General features: G+C 39.9%; 1 protein-coding gene across 4 annotated transcripts; it reads left to right on the top strand.

Moving 5' to 3' along the window:
• Window positions 1-430: 430 nt before the first annotated feature.
• LOC134638572 (apoptosis-inducing factor 3) lies at window positions 431-18257 on the top strand. 4 transcript variants are annotated; one of them, XM_063489295.1, is made up of 21 exons: window positions 431-937; window positions 5951-6165; window positions 9288-9501; window positions 10640-10749; window positions 11852-11961; window positions 12062-12106; window positions 12194-12290; window positions 12420-12532; window positions 12988-13074; window positions 13232-13323; window positions 13419-13549; window positions 13913-14028; window positions 14283-14354; window positions 14680-14743; window positions 14857-14933; window positions 15009-15126; window positions 15229-15327; window positions 15531-15606; window positions 15737-15841; window positions 17973-17989; window positions 18148-18256. In XM_063489295.1, exons 2-21 carry the CDS (start codon window positions 6135-6137, stop codon window positions 18168-18170), a joined length of 1797 nt encoding a protein of 598 aa, XP_063345365.1. In that variant the 5' UTR covers window positions 431-937; window positions 5951-6134; the 3' UTR covers window positions 18171-18256. The 4 variants fall into 4 exon arrangements, with proteins under 4 accessions (XP_063345365.1, XP_063345366.1, XP_063345364.1 ...); XM_063489296.1 differs by having other exon boundaries at window positions 432-937; window positions 9324-9501; window positions 17973-17993; window positions 18148-18257; XM_063489293.1 differs by having other exon boundaries at window positions 433-937; window positions 17973-17993; window positions 18148-18257.
• Window positions 18258-18888: the final 631 nt, after the last annotated feature.

Below are 18888 nucleotides of genomic sequence, written 5' to 3'. Positions count from 1 at the left end.
ACACACTGATAGAAGTGCAGCATTCACACACACACACACACACACACACACACACACACACACACACACACACACACACACACACACACACACACACACACACACACACACAGTAAGTGCGCCTTCGGTGTTTATTTTATGTTCCCTGGTGGTCAGTGTAACTACAATAAATCCAAACACTGGTAAGTTTTAACAGCAGATGATGCTCATGGAAGCAGCATTTACAGGGAGCAGCCAGTGTAATAGGTGGGCAGTCATTGGGGCAGTGCTTTGGGGAGGGTAGTTAAGTCTTTGATCAGGTTTAGCTGGCAAGTCAGGTCTTTGACATTTGAAGGCGAGGCTGAAAGGGTCTGAACAGAAAAGCAAGCCTGGCGCGCGCGCACTCACACACACGCACAGAGAGAGAGAGAGAGAGAGAGCGAGAGAGAGAGAGCGTGTGTGTGTTTTTAGGAAAGAGAGAGGAGGGTTGGGTGGAGGAGAGCAGGGAACGGTGAGAATTCATGCTGTGTTAGCATCCCCTCAGCAACTCCATCAATACCGCATACAGCTGAGAAACTGGCAAAGGTCCTCCGTGCTGCGTTTTCAGGCTCGGACTGCGAAAGAGAGCAACTCCCACGACCGGTCGGCTCAGTGTGCTGCTCCTGCTGCTCCTGCTGCTGCTGAGGGGGACTCTGAGAGGGGCAGAGCGCACACACACGTACACTCACCCACACACTCACTCACTCACTGGAGCCTCTGCTGCATCAAGAGGAAGAAGAGGAGTGCGGAGGAGGGTACGGAGGGACACGCAGACTGGGAATACTCTAGCGGAGAGAGCCAATCCGGAGAGGGAGAAGACTGCGAGGAGACCCGTGCTAATATGCTGCCGTGCTCCGCAGGGACGGCTGAGCACCAGGGACTTTGACAGGATCTCAGTGCACCTGCTCCATGCACGCGGGTAAGACCTTTCACATTCATTTTACACCAGGGACTCAGAGTTAGAGGTAATTACTTTATATGTGTTTATGTGATGCTGCGTGTGTGTGTGTGTGTGTGTGTGTGTGTGTGTGTGTGTGTGTGTGTGTGTGTGTGTGTGTGTGTGTGTGTGTGTGCGTGCGTGAGAGAGAGAGAGAGAGAGATCCCACTTATTTCTTCAAGTGGGTTTTGCCTGCATTGGCGCACTGTGGTCACATAGAGTACTTCTATAAGGAAGTTGCTTGCTCTGGGGGCTCTTCTGTAGAGAAACATTCACTCTTTCTCTACAAATCAGTTTGTTCATAAAAACACACTCATGAGTGGAATAGATGAAAATCTTGGAGAAATTCTGATCTCTCCAGCTTCAGCCATATCAGATAATGTTTTCCAGTCCATATACACCAGTAACTTTTACACAAATGAAAACAGATCAAATATATCACAGCACATCTCCAATCATAATTTGACAGCAGCCGTGTGTATCTCTGTATGCGTCTGCGTGTGTGTGCTGAGAAACTGGTCAATTGCAGAACTGCTCTAAGGAAGTACAGCTGCCCTGTAGGGGTGTACACCCCTCTGAAGAACTCAGTTCCAGTTTTCCATGACATCATGGAGAGGTTATCGCTCAAAGTAGCAGCAAAATTACCTGATAGAGCCATGTAGTGCCATTGTTAACCAACTTAAGCTTTACAGATAAATACATACAAAACATATTGGCATCTGAGTCAACATAAAGCCACAGGAACTTGTCTACTTCATGAACTCTGTGCTATTGAACAGTAAATAACGCTGAATGCTTATTTGGTCTTTGTTTTCTTGAACCACGTGGCAGCTGCTGTATCATGTGAAGCAGCAATGTTTTTTGAATTCCCCTTAAAAGCTTAATTATGACTGTACCTGACTCTGTAATCAGGTAAATGTATAGTTTATTTATCACACATTATATTCCCGTTTCTGTTGGCGTCACATGGAGCTGAATTTATTTCTTCAAATCAAAGGAAACAAAAGCAAGACTATACACAAACATTGATCTGAATAATCTGAATGAAATTCAACACACACACACACACACACACACACACACACACACACACACACACACACACACACACACACGCTGGAGCCTCCTAATGGGGATTGTGGTAACTGTAATCCACACTTTTTTCTTTCATAGTCTGTGACACGTAGGCACTGGAGTAAACAGAAGTCAATCAGAAGCTTGGCGGCATTTCAGGGAACACCTTTAACTTCAGACATGGCTTGGGACACTTGCTGCCCTTCCCTGTCCCTCCTGTCTCCTTTCACTGCAAACAATTAACACATGAACAGCAAAAAGACACCAACAAAAAAAGATCAAGGATTAAAATGCTTTCATTTTTATACATTTGTCAGGGGCACTGAAGACTTCATTAAACTGCTAGTAAATAAAATAAATGGTCAGTAAGAGCCTGTCAGCTCAGCAGCAGGTTTACGCAATTGCAGGATGACTCCTCAGGCTTATCTTGCATTTCACAAACCAGAAGAGCTGACAGTGAGGGAAAGAAAGAAGCGTGGTCAAATATTAAGCAGCATGAGGCCTTTTATCAGCCAAGGATCAGAGAACTCTAACTACAGGCTAACCTGTCAGGATACCTGCCAAGCAGGTGTTTTAAAATAGTCGAGGTGTTATGAAGTGAATGAGCCAATAAACAGCTGATCTTCTCTTAGTACATATGGAGATTGCAGCATGTTTCTCTTCTTCTTCGTTACACATGCTATCACAGTTTGCGTGGTAATTTCAGTGGGTGTGTCCATCAAAGGGCTGGCATTTGTTTCACTCACGTTCACTTTATAGATCAGCCTCTTTTCCACCAACCAGGAGTTGGCATTTTGCTAATTCTCCCCTCTGACATTCCAGTAACAGGTTTTGCATTTGTAGGGAAGTGAGTGAAACTGACAGCTTGTTTGCAGGCAGGATTATTAGCACTGCTTGGGGACAGGCCCAACAGTGAGAAAGAGTGAGGGATCTGCGTCATATGTTGTGAGGACCAAATCTGCTTAACCTACTTTAGTATTGCACAAAATATCTTGGGTTTACTGGAGCTCCAGTATGGTAGCTATTTGTGATCCAATTTGTTGTTCATCAAATTTTCAGTGGTGACGAATTATTTAAGGGACAACATGCAAGGGGCAAGTTTTCCTACATGTCTTCAGTCTTCAGAAAGGGACTTGATTTTTTTTTTTTTTTTTTGCTTTCTCTAGTTAGTGGCTTACACAGAAAGCACTTAGCAGTGCTGGCATGGATGTTAACTAAATGCAAGGAAATGTGCTTGGCATAGATATTTGAAGGAACAGCGCAAAAATACAGATTAAAAAGAGGCCAGAGCCAAGCGAGATCACTAGATTTTCACTAGATTTTCACTAGATTTTTGGCTTAACAAGTCAAGTAACACCTTGTTCAGTGACATCTCAAAGAAACAACTATGAAAGTATTCTCCTTATTAATGTAAAAGTCCTAAAACAACAACGTGAAAAATACACCCTACTTAATGATTAGCAAAAAAATGTGCACAAGTGTATTTTAGTAGTCGTTTCCAATATAGGGTTTACTTAAAGGGCCATGACATACATTTGAAGAGTCCTGAGATGATTAATGAAGTGAGATCTAGCCAATATTTCACAAAAAGGTCATCTTTGCCTTTTGGTGAAGTATTGGGATAGTTTTACCTCTTTGGATTAGCAAACCATTTAAAAAGTTTATTGGGGATTCTGTCTCTTGTTGAAACACTTACAACTCATAAAGTGTTTGAATTCCAAATAATGTTTGTAGAATCTGCAGTTGTCCTTTTCATATGTGGCACACAGCAGGAGATGATACACTTCACATGCGTTCTCACTACTGGCAACACTTCAGAAGGTTTAGGGAAGAGTGTTGTCTAGGTAGAGCATACAGCAGGCAGGAGTGAAATATGCTGTGATTTCACTGGACAATTACCTGTGCTGTTGTTACATGGTAAGAAACAGAGCTGGCAGGTTAAAAACTGCTTAATGTACAATTAACCTGCTAAGATATTTCCATTATCAGATGCAACTTCACGCTCAGTCTATAGCGCCTTATGAAAGCAACTTTAGACTAAGAGCTAAGACACTGGCAAAAGGTCTTTACAAATTGCCCTTTGTAAGAGATTGCAGGTCTGAAAGGTCAAATCATCCATCAGCTTATCCAGCCTGGTTATCTGAGCTGACAGGACAAAAGGCAAGATACACCCTGGATATAACACCTCACATTACATCAATATCTCTAGCCAGTTTAGAGTCACCAGTCAACCCAACACATACGTTTTGGGGACAACCTGGAGCACTCACAGAGCCAGGGAAACCATACAGAGAGGGGCCCAGGAGGTGCAAACCCAGTAACTTCTTTCTATGAGGTGACAGCGTTAACCACGGTACTACTGCGCCTCCCACCTGAAATGAGTAAATTTTGGACAGAGCACTTAACATCCATTTATTTATTTTTTTAAAAATATTTTAATTTAAACTTTTTCTGGAAATGAAGAAAAGCAGAGCATAAAATGAATATTTTTGTGTGCAGCACTAGTAGCTCAAATATATACTTAAGTTGTCAAGTTTGGTGGTATAGACAGAGCCTGAATCCAGCATGCGAGACCAAAAGGAGGAAAATAAAAGAGAGATTTTATCACAGTTGATATGTCCAAAATAAACAGAGCCGGGAAATAATCCAAAATATATGGGAACAAACTGAGCTGCAATAGAGAGGAACATAAACAGATGCTTTAATTAATGGGAAGGCGGGTCTACACATACACACAGAGAGGCCTGAGAGGCAACAGGAGATAGGTGGGGATGAGCCACAACTGAACATAATCAGCACAGGTGAATACAGTTAGGGCGGGGCTAAGGGAAAAACAGACCATTAAACTAAGGTTAACCTTTAAAGGAAAATAGAAAATAACAGAACAATGAAATATCAAACACAGATACAAGACAGGGGAACCAGAGGGAACTAAAAATCCTAAAAAAAAAAAAAGAGAAAATCTCAAAACCAAGGATTACAAAACTGAATCTCATCACTAGAAAAACAATAAAACTCAAACAGAGCCCTTAAACTCAATTGCATAACTAAGAATCCAAACCTCAGAACCTAAAGACCATCCTAAGTATCATAAGTACTTGAGTAAATGTACTTTCATCCAGAGCAAACAAATACAGTGTACATATGCAATACCAACACACTGTTAGCTGCAGATTTCTGTCCAATTAGAGGAGATCTTTCCATTTCTCATTAGTCTTCAGGAACTTTCTCTAAGCAGCACTCCATTCAGTACTGCAAAGTTTTTTTTTCTAAAGTTCAAGGACATTAAGATGTGCTCAGAATATCAAGCAGTCCTTTTGGTTGTACCTCAATAGGATAATTTGGTGATGGATTGCACCACGTTGAGTGATACACCTGCCATCCTGTGTATGCTGAGATTCATAGCAGCCAGTGAGTAACTAGCTACAGTATGTGTGGGTGAAATACCAGAGCTGGCAGAAATGTGTGAGGGCAATGTGGAAACAAAACAAGGGGGATTGTAAAACTCAAGGGGCCCCTGCTTCCCTTTAAAGCGCAGTGTGACGAGAAAGCTAATAGGTGTCGGAGTGCTGTTAATATTTAACAGTTTCCCATGCAATATGCATGAACAAAGGCAACAGTGTGTGTGGACATGTTCCTAATTAACACAATTGCTTCCTTTTTACAAGCACTAACATGTTACATTGACAAAGATAAACAGTGGCTGGGTTAGCTCTCCTCGGGGTCTGACTCATGCGTCCTTCACACATTTCAGAGCGACATCAGCTGCACATTAGTAACACAGACATAAAGACAAATATCAGTTTGGTAATGATAAAAGCAACACAAGTACATTTTCTAATTCTTGTAGTTTTAACAGCAAGTCATCACAGTGTGACGGTGTGTGTGTTGTTTACAATTTCACTCGCTCTGTGCATTCAGATTATGTGGAGGAGCTGACGTGTGCGATGGCCAGCTTGGACCTGCAGGTTCTCAGACCTCCAGCTCTGCATTACCGTTACCTCCAAAACAAGCAGCCCAGCTCCACGATCTGACTGTACCTCCCCTCCTCTCCTCTCCCCCTCTCCCTCCCTCTCCCTGGGTGTCCCTCAATCCTGGGCCCACCATGGGAGGATGCTTCTCCAAACCCAAACCAGGTAAACAGCATGTTTGCCCAATTCAAGCATTAGTAAATTAGTAAAATCCACAACTGCTGTATGATGTCTTTTACTTTTTTGGAAAATGTTTTGTCTTTATATACATCTTTATAAGTCTTGAGTCACCCCTCATTTCATTATATTTTGCTTCCAAGGAGCCAGGCTTTTAATTCTTTTAAAGTGGTCTTAAGAAATGGTTCTCCGGGTTTTCTGAAGGTCTTTCACAAATGTATTGGATTTATTGGCTGCTTTTTCTCTCATTTCACTCCAGTCCTTGTACCTTACTATTTTCAAAATAATGCTTTTTGTTTAACACTGTTCAACAAGGGACCTAACTCAATGATAAACCAGTGTTCATTAGAACAAAAACCTATTTTAAATAGGCACTTTGTCATTACCATCCAAAAACACAAAATCTGTTCCAATTTCTTTAGCTGAATATATGAAAAATGCCAAAGGTAACAAAGACTGACGGATATAAAATTGTATTTTTGCACTAACAAGGTGATTCCCAAAAAGCTTTTAGTAAAAAAACCATGCCATATCACAGCATGGTGCGCAGTGTGTCCTTAAAAAATGTGAAGAAACTGGACAAGTGCCAGACAGAAGAAGAAGCCTTCCTATAAACTATCTGCAGCACATGAATAGTATGTGAAAGTAACGTCCTTAAGAAATAGGAAAAAATCTAACAAGACTTGGGACACGACCTGAGTGATGCATTTAACCCTTCAGTTGTTCACCAAAGCCTCATCAGCAATGCTCTCAATTGAAGGGTGGCTGTCAAGAAGCCAAATTTTTCATTCAAATTGTTAATATGTACGTCAGGGCAGGAGAGAGGTGCAATAGTGAGTGTCTACAGCCATCTGTAAAACATGATGAAATCTCTGTTGTGGTGTGGGGCTGTTTCACTCAGTGATGTTGGGAATCTTGTCAAAACTGATGGCATTATGAATGCAGAATGTTTTTTAAAGAAATACTGCAGTCCTTGTAGTAGTTGTAAGGATAGTGAAGAAAATATAACACAATAATTATACAAAATCACACTATTTTAGTTTTTATTCTATACAAAGTTAAAATTATGAAGCTTTTCAATGTAAATCGGGACCGTTTGGTGTCTTTGTTTGTCATTTTCAGAGCCGTTGCTTCCAAATCCTGTTATACACTTCCCCTCAGCCTCCTCTGTTTGCAGTTTATTTTGTGTGTGTGTGTGTGTGTGTGTGTGTGTGTGTGTGTGTGTGTGTGTGTGTGTGTGTGTGTGTGTGTGTGTGTGTGTGTGTGTGTGTGTGTGTGTGTGTGGGAGGAATTTAAATGCTCTCCCTACTGTCTTTGGTTATTAAGGAGTACATACTGAGACACAAATATCTAAAACTGACATATGTACAGTACGTGTGAGATCTGTTTATGCATCACCTCAGTGTTGGCATTGCTAAGAGGTACTCTAATAACATACTCGACTTCACATTCAGGTGCACTGAATAAGATTTCATCATCTGTTCAAAGTCTCTAGTTGTATGTAAATGATGACTGTCAGGCAGCTGAACAGTAATAAGTGTTGATAACAGTGTAACCTCCAGCTACTAATGCACACTCAATGCACAACAAAGATTTACTATCTACACTGGAAAAATGTCTCAGGTCAAAGGCTGAAGTCACTTTCAAGTTCAAATAGAATAAGAAGAATAGAAAAGAATGTATTTTTCTGTCACTATACACATGTACAATGAGATTTAGAGCATCTTCTACCCAGGCAGACGTGTTAAAGCATGAGATGGAAATGAACATTATTAACATGAAACCTATAAAGTAGCTTATTCGGATACTTTATACTATCATTTATAAATAAGGATGACTCCCACTCTAAATATACAGTAAATACTGTAGAGGATAATTTATCCCCACTTATATAGAAGTGAGTAAAAAGTGGGAGTAAATTTGCACCATTAGAAAGTCTATGATGGAGGGAGGCCTTTAAAGACAAACTGTACCATCTTCATTTGCCTAAAAATGTGAAGAAATACAAAAAATAAATATAAAATCTGAACATTTTACATAATTATCTATGCCATGCTTGCTACTGAGTAAATGTAAAGTCTGTGTTGGGCAACTTACAAGAATTAGATCAAATATATTTATGTATGTTATAACCCTGATAACTACTTAGTCTGATCAAATGAAGCATCAGTGTGACGACGTCTTATTTAGCCTCAGATATTACAGCTGCTTCTGGAGATTCTCTTCAGCCGTGGAAAGCTTTCTCTTTCTTTTCTCCTGCAAATGCACTCACTACTATGATTTTCCATTGATTTTAATTAAGACTTGCTCAGCAGGAGAAAATTCCAGCCAGATTACTGTGTAAGAACCGGATGATCAGCACATTTTTCCAGCCGAACAGATAAAGCCTGCTGCAGTGAAAAAGGAGTTACACAACCGCTTCTTAATGTTCGCAAATACAAAGCAAACAGCAGCGCATCAGAGAAAACTGAGTGGCTCCAAAATACATAGATTAATGTGCTCCGTGCTGCTGCAGTCTGTATTTTTTGCTGTCATCTTGGGAGAGCTGAAGCTGCACTTAAATCTCCACCACTCCCATGAATATCGCATTATTTAACGAGCAAAAAAAAAAAAAAGCCTCTTCAACCTGGTTAAATTGTATTTTTGAGAATGAACTGATGATTCAGTGTATGATTTTTTTTTTTTTTTAAAAGCAAATTGTCAAACTATCTCCCTATTTTGGGGATTTTTATACCACATCACCAAAGAAACAACTGAATAAGAGGTATGCACTAGAAGGGAGAGAAAAAAAGAAGACAGGGTTGCACCTGCTTCCTGCTTTCATTTGTTTGAGCTTTGTGGATGTCGGAGTCAATTTGTCCTAAGGTTGTAGACATCTCTCTAGGCTGTAAGGCAAATTGCTGCTATAAAACTCTAGAGAAGGATAGAAATGAAATAACACAGAACAGGTTTATGGAATAATAAAGATAGTCCACTGGTGATCATTAGCATCAATATCCCCTGAAATCATTTTCATTTTAAACCTTCACACCATGATTCTGCCTCCACTGCATTTATTCAGCTGTGCGTTTTCGCACATTTTCTGATTGGGCCATGTCTCTGCTGTGCAGTTGAAGTAAAAGTGGAACTCTCTCTCCTGGATAAAGAAAAAGAGGTGGACGGGTTGTCGCCTAATGGCAAAGCGAGCCCCTTTGCTGAATGCAGACCTAACGGGGCCCTGGCTCACGGCTCTGATGATGACTCCACCCTGCTCCCTCTCTACCACAAACCCCGGGATTATGTGGAGGCCTCTGTGTGCCACGTTAAAGATCTGGAAAATGGACAGTAAGAACGTGATCATGCAGCTTTTTTTATTCTCTCACCTGTTGATGCACATAAGATGATAAAATACTGAAGGAAAGTAAAGCTTGGGAAGTATTGAATTAAGTAAGGCTGTCTTAAATTGTGAGATCAGGATTGTGTTTCCTTTTCCATTAAGATAAGGCAAAATTTCATTTCCGAGCTTTAATGGTAGTTAAGAACTAAATTGTGAGGACGTTTGGAGGTCACCCAGAATTAATTAATTCTTTGATTTTAGTGTTTTTAGGTGACCTGCATAGATGTAGCACAGATACATCCTCCTGTTTAAAGTGCAGAAATTGTTTGTTAGAAGCATCCATGACCAAACACATGTAGTTATAGCCATACACACTGGGATAGTGATACAGTTGTTGCAGTTTTGTACATAAAACAATGAGTTTTAAATCAATTAATCAAAATGTGGCTGAAGTGCAGACTTTCTGCTTTAACTCAAACTTTAACAGAAGTACTGTATTAACTGTTTAGGAATTAAAGACATTTATTATACATAGTCTCTCATTTTCAGAAGCTCAAAAAAAGGTTGGACACTTGAGTGACAAGCAGTTTAATAACTAGGTGAGGCCAGTTCCCACGTAATTTAATGACAAACTGAGCAGATGAAAGATCTGGACTTGATTCCAAGAACTTGTATTTGGTGATAGTTCACCAGGACTGACTATATGAAGTCCAAAGAGATGTCACTCTGTCTCTAAAAGATGATCTTTTTATACTCAATCATGTTACTGACCTGTTACCAGTTAACCTAGTTACCTACAAAATGTTCCTCCAGCTGTATCTATTAAGTACCCCTTACTTTTCTAGCCTTTTGTTTCTTCCATCACAGCTTCTATATTCTACTGTGAATAAAATCTCATAAAATATCAATTTATGTGAATTGCAAATTATTGTGCTTTATTTCTATGTTTACATTTTATACAGTGTCCCAATGTTTTTGGAATTGAGGTTGTAAAATAATTTCAAAGTAAAGTTCACATCATCAATCACATCTTAGCTGTTTGAGTTGAAATCCACTGCAGTGGTGTAGGGAGGCAAAATTACAGAAACCGTGTCATTGTCCAGTTACTCTGGATCTGACTATCATTTTATTTTGTGTGGTTGACAGAATGCGAGAGGTTGATTTGGGAAGCGGCAGGGCTCTGTTGATTAAAGAACATGGGGAGTTCACAGCCATGGGCCACAAGTGTCCACACTATGGAGCACCTCTGGTTAAAGGTGAGGTATATATTTTTAGAGTTCAATGTCTGCACATAGTGTTCCACAGTGGATGAGAAGGCTGTTTCCCTGCACCCTCTGGTGGGGGAATAGGTCCTGACCATCGTTTGTGCTGAATGACAATCAAGTGTACTGATTTGTCTTGGAGTTACTTGGCGCGGTGGTTAAAGTGTTCTGCTGAAGGACTTTAATACTCATATTGGCAACGACAGTGTGACCAGGAGGGGTATGACTGGAAGGGGCAGCCTGACAGATCTGAACCTGAGTGGTGCTGTGTTACTAAACTTATGTGCTAACCACAGTTTGTCCATAACAAACACAATGTTTGAGCATGAGAATGTCAGTAAGTATAATGAACCCCAGCACACTGTATGATGATAGATTTCGTGATTGTTTGCTCAACCAGTCTATGTGTTTTTTCCTGTGGGCAATGCTTTGAGAGTAGGGAGTAACTAAGGGCCATTCAGTCCCTGTATAACCACAGCAAAGACCAGGACTGTTCTTTGTAAGTGATTCTGTTCATGACTTTTATGGATTTTCTAGGTGTAGACTAGTGATGGAGGGTTTCTGATTAAGGGGCCTCAGGATGAAATCTCTGGTCCTTGCAGATATTATGATTCCTCTGTCCTCATCAGGCAGTGACAGTTGAGTGTGAAGTGGATGAGAAACATTACCATTGTCCTTAACTGAAATAGGGTAGAGTGCTCACTCCAGGTCAGAGATGAGTTGCTGCCCAAGGGAAGACGTTTTAGTATCTCGGGGTCTTGGTGCAGAAGACTGACAGATGGATTGGCATGGGATCTGCAATAATACATATGCTGTACTGGTCTGTTGTGGTAAAGATGGAGCTTAGTATGAAAGCAAAGTTGCCAATTTACTGGTTAATATTCTCAGCAATGGCCACAATCTCTGGGAAATGAACAAAAGAATGAGATTTAAGGCATATACTACCAGGAGAGATTGCGTCTCTTTTCTTGCTTGGGAATGCCTTGATGTCCCCCCTGGATGAGCTGGAGAAGATGGCTGGGGAGAGAGATGTCTGGGTGTCGCTGCTTAGACTGCTAAACAAAATGTATGGATGGGCCATATGCTGTTATTTCAGGTGTGCTGTCCAAAGGACATGTACGCTGTCCCTGGCACGGTGCATGTTTCAACATTGCAACAGGAGACATTGAGGACTTCCCTGGACTGGACAGCCTGCCCATCTTTCAGGTGACCTTCCACACTGGTGCTAGCTCTTAACACATTTCCTGCCTAATCATCTTTTTAATGATCATCAAAAAGTGTACACATCACATAATTCTGTTTGCAGGTCAGAGTTGAAAAGGACAAGGTGATCATTCGGGCAAACAAGCAGGTAACACGAAGAAGAAGATGAAGAGTTTATGCAGGAAAGTCAGCTGACCCCCTGATTGACCTAGGATCTTTCTTTAATGATTTCCAGGCTCTTCAGTCACAGAAAAGGTCAAAGCCCGTGGCCCGATGTTCAGCAGTCATTAACTCCAACACAGGATTCAGCCATGTTCTCATTATTGGCTCAGGTTAGTGTGTGTGTGTGTGTATCCTCTTTATTGTTTTATGTCTCACAGCTGACCCTAAATAACTCCATCTTTCTTTGAGTTTCTTCCTTGCAATGTTATGTGCATCTGTTTTGGTTAACTTACTGGCAGGTCCAGCCAGTTTGGTGTGTGCAGAAACACTGAGGCAAGAGGGCTTCACGGATCGCATTGTCATGTGCACTATGGACAAACATCCTCCATATGACAGGCCTAAACTGAGTAAGGTTTGTACACAGACCCTGAACACATACAATGAGATAGACCTCACTTAGCCACCAAAGTTACATAGCAGACCGCAGAGGTGCTGCTGTGGTCAGCGCTGCTAAAACAGTTCTTTGAGGAAAAGCTACACACTTCAGAACAACCAACAAAGCAAAGGAAAATGGCTTGTACATAAAAAATATATATAAATAATTCATAATTCCAAATATGACTAAGATTTTGAGTCATATCTGGTATAAAAACACACTTTAAAGGCTGCCAAGTCACTAAAGAGACTGTCTATTACTACTGTGACTAGAATGACTGCAGGATCTGTTGTGTTTTTACAACAGGTTGAATATGATTAATTGTGACTTTGCAGTTTCGAGCAATAGCATGGGAGTGAAAGGGTTAAATGACATTTCTAGACTTTGTTCCAACTGTTTCCTTTGCTCAGTGCTAACTTGCTACCCCTCAGTCCTTAGAGAGCACGGCAGAGCAGCTGAGACTGCGCTCCATGGACTTCTTGCAAGATCATGACATTGAACTTCTCACAGAGAAAGAGGTGATTGATATTTAAATGTTTAATTAATCGTTAATTAATGATTAATGTTTAAAATGATATGTATATATCTATTTTTTATTAGGACTGTTTTTAAAAAAAGAAACTGAAGAAAAACTTCAATTTACACCGTCATTGGTTTTTTTGTGTGTTTTTTTAGGTGGTGGCAATAGATGTGAAAACACAATCTGTGATATTTGAAGATGGCCTGAGGATGGAGTACAGGAAACTCTTTATTGCTACAGGAAGCAAGTAAGCAAGAAATATTCTTTTCTCATGATGCCAAAGAGCTGAGAATGTAAATGAGTAAACTGACACCCGATTGTGCTCCTGTTCCTGCTTGAAAGACCAAAACCAATGAACTACAAGGGCAAAGATGTCAGGAATGTGTTTCACCTCAGGACGCCCGAGGATGCTAACAGCATAGCGAGGCTAGCCAACAACAAGAATGCAGTGATTGTGGGAACGTCATTTGTGGGTGAGACAAAAACACATTTATAAACATATTGTTTCATAACATTTAAATTCGCAAAAAAAAAAGACTGTTCTTTACTTTATCTTTTATTTAATAGATAAAACTAATATATTGATACACTGTACAGTTTTTAAACATTATATTATATTCTTTCATTTATTGTTTTATTTATATATTAATTACATTATATATTTCTATATATATTAACTACTATTCATTGCTCATGTTTTTTTCACAGTACAGCTTTGCATATAAAAAATTGTCTACTCATTTCCAAAGGTGTTAACTCTTAATGTATTACTGTTTTGTGTCATCCTGCATTAACTAGTGTGTATGTTAAGTGCTGTTTATTCATTATGATGGCAGGTATGGAGGTGGCTGCAGCTCTGACTGACAAGGCCCACTCAGTCTCTGTCATCGGGATCGAGTCGGTCCCTTTTAAAAAAGCTCTCGGGGAGAAAGTAGGGAAAGCCATAATGAAGGTAGAGACGCCCTCCTGGGAAATCAAGCTTTTCAGAACATGAAGCACTTTCACAATTCTATCATCAGCATTCTCCCTGAGAGGAAACTATTAGTTAAAATGCAAATCATGTTTCGCAGGTCAATACTGCGCCACAAATGGGAGTGTAAATCTTCTCATTAGCCGCGATTGATCATGCAGACACATGAAAATTCAGCGGTGAATTTTTTCTCTCTCTGTTTTCGAGTATTCACTAGAACCCTTTTGTCTTTGCAGCTGTTTGAGGCAAACAGGGTGAAATTCTACATGCTGAACGAGGTGTCAGAGATGGTTGGCCATCATGGACAGGTATTCAGAAAGTGAGAGAAACAGCACAATGCTCGGACGCACTATTGTCTCTTGTTTGATAACGTGGCAAAACTCAGATAAGGAGGTAGACATTGTGTCCACTGAACTTGGGATATTGAAGATTGCATCCATCTCTTGGGGGAAATGATCTAAATAACTTTGAGAGACGCCGTGACCTTACATGTATAATCCCATTTCTCAGTAAAAAAAAACTAACTGAATAAAAAGACCAGTTTTTATATTAACATTTATTTTGCGTGAGAGTTGTTAATGTATCAATAGATACACTAGCACATAACTGCAAGCTGTTTTTTCCCTTTTACAGTTGAAAGAGGTTGTACTGAAGAGTGGAAAAGTCCTGCGGGCAGATGTGTGTGTCATTGGAGCAGGTGATATGAAACATAATACAGAATATGTCCTTATTGTCTGTCATTAATTATCTAAAAATTACTTTGGTGACATTAAAAGTGTGTTTTTGCACTCTTGCTCTGCTCTCCTGCAGGAAGCGTTCCTGCAACAGGGTTCCTGAAACAGAGCGGCATCCACTTAGACTCCAAGGGCTTCATTACTGTAAACAAGGTGCTGTGCAGAGCCTGGAGCCTCACTTAAACTGTTTGACTCCCATTTCGTTAAATTCTTACATCTTTCTTCCAGAATATGCAGACAAATGTTGATGGGGTCTTTGCTGGAGGAGATGTGGTGATGTTTCCTTTCCCACCACGCAACAACAAGAAGGTGAACATCCCTCACTGGCAAATGGCTCATGTACACGGTGAGTTTGTTGTAGCATGTTCTTGACTGCATTCATACTCCATAACTAAGGCTTTTATAACTCAACTATGTCAATGTTTTTGGTTTCCATTGGCACTAACAGGAAAGGTAGCAGCTCTTAGCATGATGGGCAGAGCCACTGAGATCAAAACCGTGCCTTACTTCTGGTCAGCCATGTTTGGGAAGACCATACGCTATGCAGGTAGGCGGGCCTTCCAACCATCTTTAGTGTTTGCTTTAGCCTGAAAGTTTGTGTTAAGAGGAAGACTGACTGTGAAAAAAAGATCAGAGAGGAAATGAGTGTGCCCTGAAATGTTGGTACTACACTGCCATCTAGCTGAACAAAAATGAAGCCCGTGACCAAGAATTAGGCCTGAGTCGGATTATTTTTTTCTGTTTGTGGAGGTTATGGTGACGGATTTGATGATGTCATTATACAAGGAGATCTGGATGAACTGCGCTTTGTAGCATTTTATACAAGGTAAGATTTCTAGAATTTTTCTGATATCTTAGTTCGTTTGTGTGTTGTTTTTTTTAACTATTGTGAACTAATATTTATCTTTTATTGTGAAGGTACCTTCTCATTGTTTCCTCCTCTGGTCCATCTATAGGAGTGAGGAGGTGGTTTCTGTCGCCAGCATGAACTATGATCCCATTGTATCCCGAGTGGCAGAGGTCCTAGGATCCGGAAAGACGATTAAGAAGCGAGATGTAGAGTAAGTGTCCTTCCGGACCACAAGCTGGTCGTGGTTACAATAATAATTTTGGTGTCTAAGGTTTATGTTAAAGAAATACCTGACAAATGTTATCAATCTGACAGAAACCACAGTGAGACATGGAGTTTTCTGTGAGACAAATAAATTGTCTTATTTTAACACACTACAGCGCAATAATATATTTAGATATTTTACATGATTTATTAATATTTTAAAACTGTATTTTAAGGATTACAAATTTTCCCCACTAACTATATACACTCTTTTGACAATTAGTTAAACCATGCTGGCACCAGGTTGAATCTCTCGTTCCACCACATCCCACTGGTACCCAGTTGGTAGTAAGGAGCTCAAAGTGTGCCAAGAAAATATCCCCCACACCATTACAGCACCCCTACCAGCCTGGACCGTTGATACAAGGCAGGATGCATCCATGTGTTCATGTTCTTTATGCCAAATTCTGGCCCTGCCATTTTAATGTTGCAGCAGAAATTGAGACTCATCAGACCAGGCGAAGTTCTTTCATTCTTCTATTGCTCAATTTTGGTGAATATTGTGTCCGTCTCAGGTGAGCATGAATTGTAGTCTCAATTTCCTGTTCTTAGCTGACAGGAGTGGCACCGTATGTGGTCTTCTGCTACTGTAGGCCATCTGCTCCAAGGTTTAAAGTGTTGTGCATTCATAGATGCTCTACTGCATACCTTGGTTGAAATAAGGGGTTATTTGAGTCACTGTTCCCTCTCTGTCAGCTCGAAGCAGTCTGGTTGTTTTTTGTGTAAACTCTAGAGATGGTTGTTTGGGAAAATCCCAGCAGATCAGCAGTTTCTGAAATACACCAGCCCATCTGGTACCAGCAACATGCCACGTTTAAAGTCACTCAAAATCACTTTAATTCCTCGTTCTGATGCAGAGTTTGAACTTAAACAGGTTATCTTGTCTTCATGCCTAAATACATTATGTTGTTGAGATGTGATTGGCTGTTTAGGGATTTGTGTAACAAGCAGTTGAACAGGTGTACCTAACAAAATATTCATTGACTGTATAGCAAATACACTGAGTACATTTGCATTTTAAGAAAGAACCAACATAGTTATGAAGTATTTAAATAGTTTAAGCAGTTGTAATTTCCAAGTAAACTCCACGTTTAATGTTTCACTTTAACCACCAATAATATTATTGATATATAATATTATACTACTATTATGTCTTTAACTGTATATAAATTCTAAAAAGAATTAATTGCTTGTGATGCTCTCTATTTTTGTTATGAGTAAACATTAACAGTAATATAATATTAAAATATTTGTCGGTTATTACTTCTATCAGGCATCTGTATATATGTGAAAAAGTTTTTTACTGGACTTTATAAAGTCCTGTGACTTCCACAGAAATTAAGAGGGTAAGTAGCAGCCAGGTGCTGTTAATCAATCATCACCATGTGTGGACACCTACATAAAGCAGACCTTCCAGTTTGTTAGTCTTCAGTATTCAGGAATGTACTAATATAGTGCTACAATCTTACCAAGAGTGTATACTCCAGAGCTTCAGACTCTACAGGCCTCAGTTAACACATTAAATATTAACGTTCAAGGCAGTAAAACTAGAAAAAGACCAAACAACTATAATTTGTTTAAAAGGGCTGCTAGAAAAAAAAACCCTTCTCTCAATAAAGAACAAGGCAGCACATTAAAGTGGGGATGTTTGGTTATAAAGCATAGCAGCATGTTTGGTGAAAACCAAACAATGCACATAAGCACAAACACATCATAACAACTATTTGCACAGTTTTGGAGGGGTGATGAAAAAATCAGATAGTCATACAGACAATGATTACTTCAAGTTACTTTTTTTTCATGACTGTGCAGCTATAGGATTAAAAACTGTGATGGTAACACAAAGCTTTAATCACAATTAATAATATGAAATCACACACAGTGGTTAAGGAGCCTCTGTGAGAGGGTTTACAAATCAGTTTCTTGACTATTATTAGGAACTGCTGGATCTGTTAAATGCAGCAGAACCGTACCGTAATGATGTTGCTGGAATCCTTTGTGTCCACTTTTTCCTTGTTTTTGTGACTATACTGTTCTTGTGTCTTCTGTTTCTAATAATGCTTGCAAAAAACCTGAAGGATGTTAACACGACTTGGCAAGTATGGAAAAATATCTGCTTTTTCTCCTTTCTGCTTCACGCATTAACAGCCGCTCACAGGGAGCTGTAATTTATCAACTAACTTGTGATTTTGTTGGCATGTTTCTGTTTGTATGTAATGGGATTTTATGTGTGTGTGTGCGTGTGTGTTTTAGGACTGGAGACATTTCTTGGTTGATTGACAAAGGCTCTCAATGACTTCCCATCTGAAGTTCCCAGTCCCTTTGGACACCTCCATATGGACACTCATGGTGCTGAGACACTGAGCAGCTATCACAGTCTATTCACAACACACACAAACTTGCTGATATGACTGTCTGTTTGGGACATGCTTACCTGAGGACATTACTCAAACTTGCTTTTTCTCCTAAGAGACACTTTAAAATAACAAAAGGAGCCACGCACGACCTGAAAACACTGAGCGACTGTGTTGGCAGGTCTTTTATTATCGATGTTGTCTTGTTTCACAACGAAGCAATACCGGTGTCAGCCTCCGTGCTGCTGCAAGATGTATCTACCTGTACACTTTGTTTATAAGAAGCCAGGGAAGGGCAATGAGTTTTTTTGTACAGATAATATTGTAAATAGTTATAATCCTGAATGCACTATAACAAAATAAGAGCATACATTTTCCAGTGAATGACAGATGTGGTCGTATGCTTGCATACAGGCCGTAGATCTGCATGGTATAACTTGCTATAACAGGAGTTAAATTAAGCCCCAAACTAGTAAAAAAAAAAAAAAGATTAATGTAGACACATGAGCAAAGCTTAAATCTGCAACAAAAACAAACTGTGTTACCACTTCAGCACAAGCCTGAATGCAGCTTTTAACCTACTTACCAACTCTCACTCGCAGCGTTAATTTGTGATTTATTATAATGGTTAGACTCACAG

The sequence above is a fragment of the Pelmatolapia mariae genome, linkage group LG12 (assembly GCF_036321145.2).
Source record: "Pelmatolapia mariae isolate MD_Pm_ZW linkage group LG12, Pm_UMD_F_2, whole genome shotgun sequence".
Taxonomy (NCBI): domain Eukaryota; kingdom Metazoa; phylum Chordata; class Actinopteri; order Cichliformes; family Cichlidae; genus Pelmatolapia; species Pelmatolapia mariae.
Note: the sequence above shows the minus strand (reverse complement) of the source record. Positions and strands in the feature narration are given on the sequence as shown.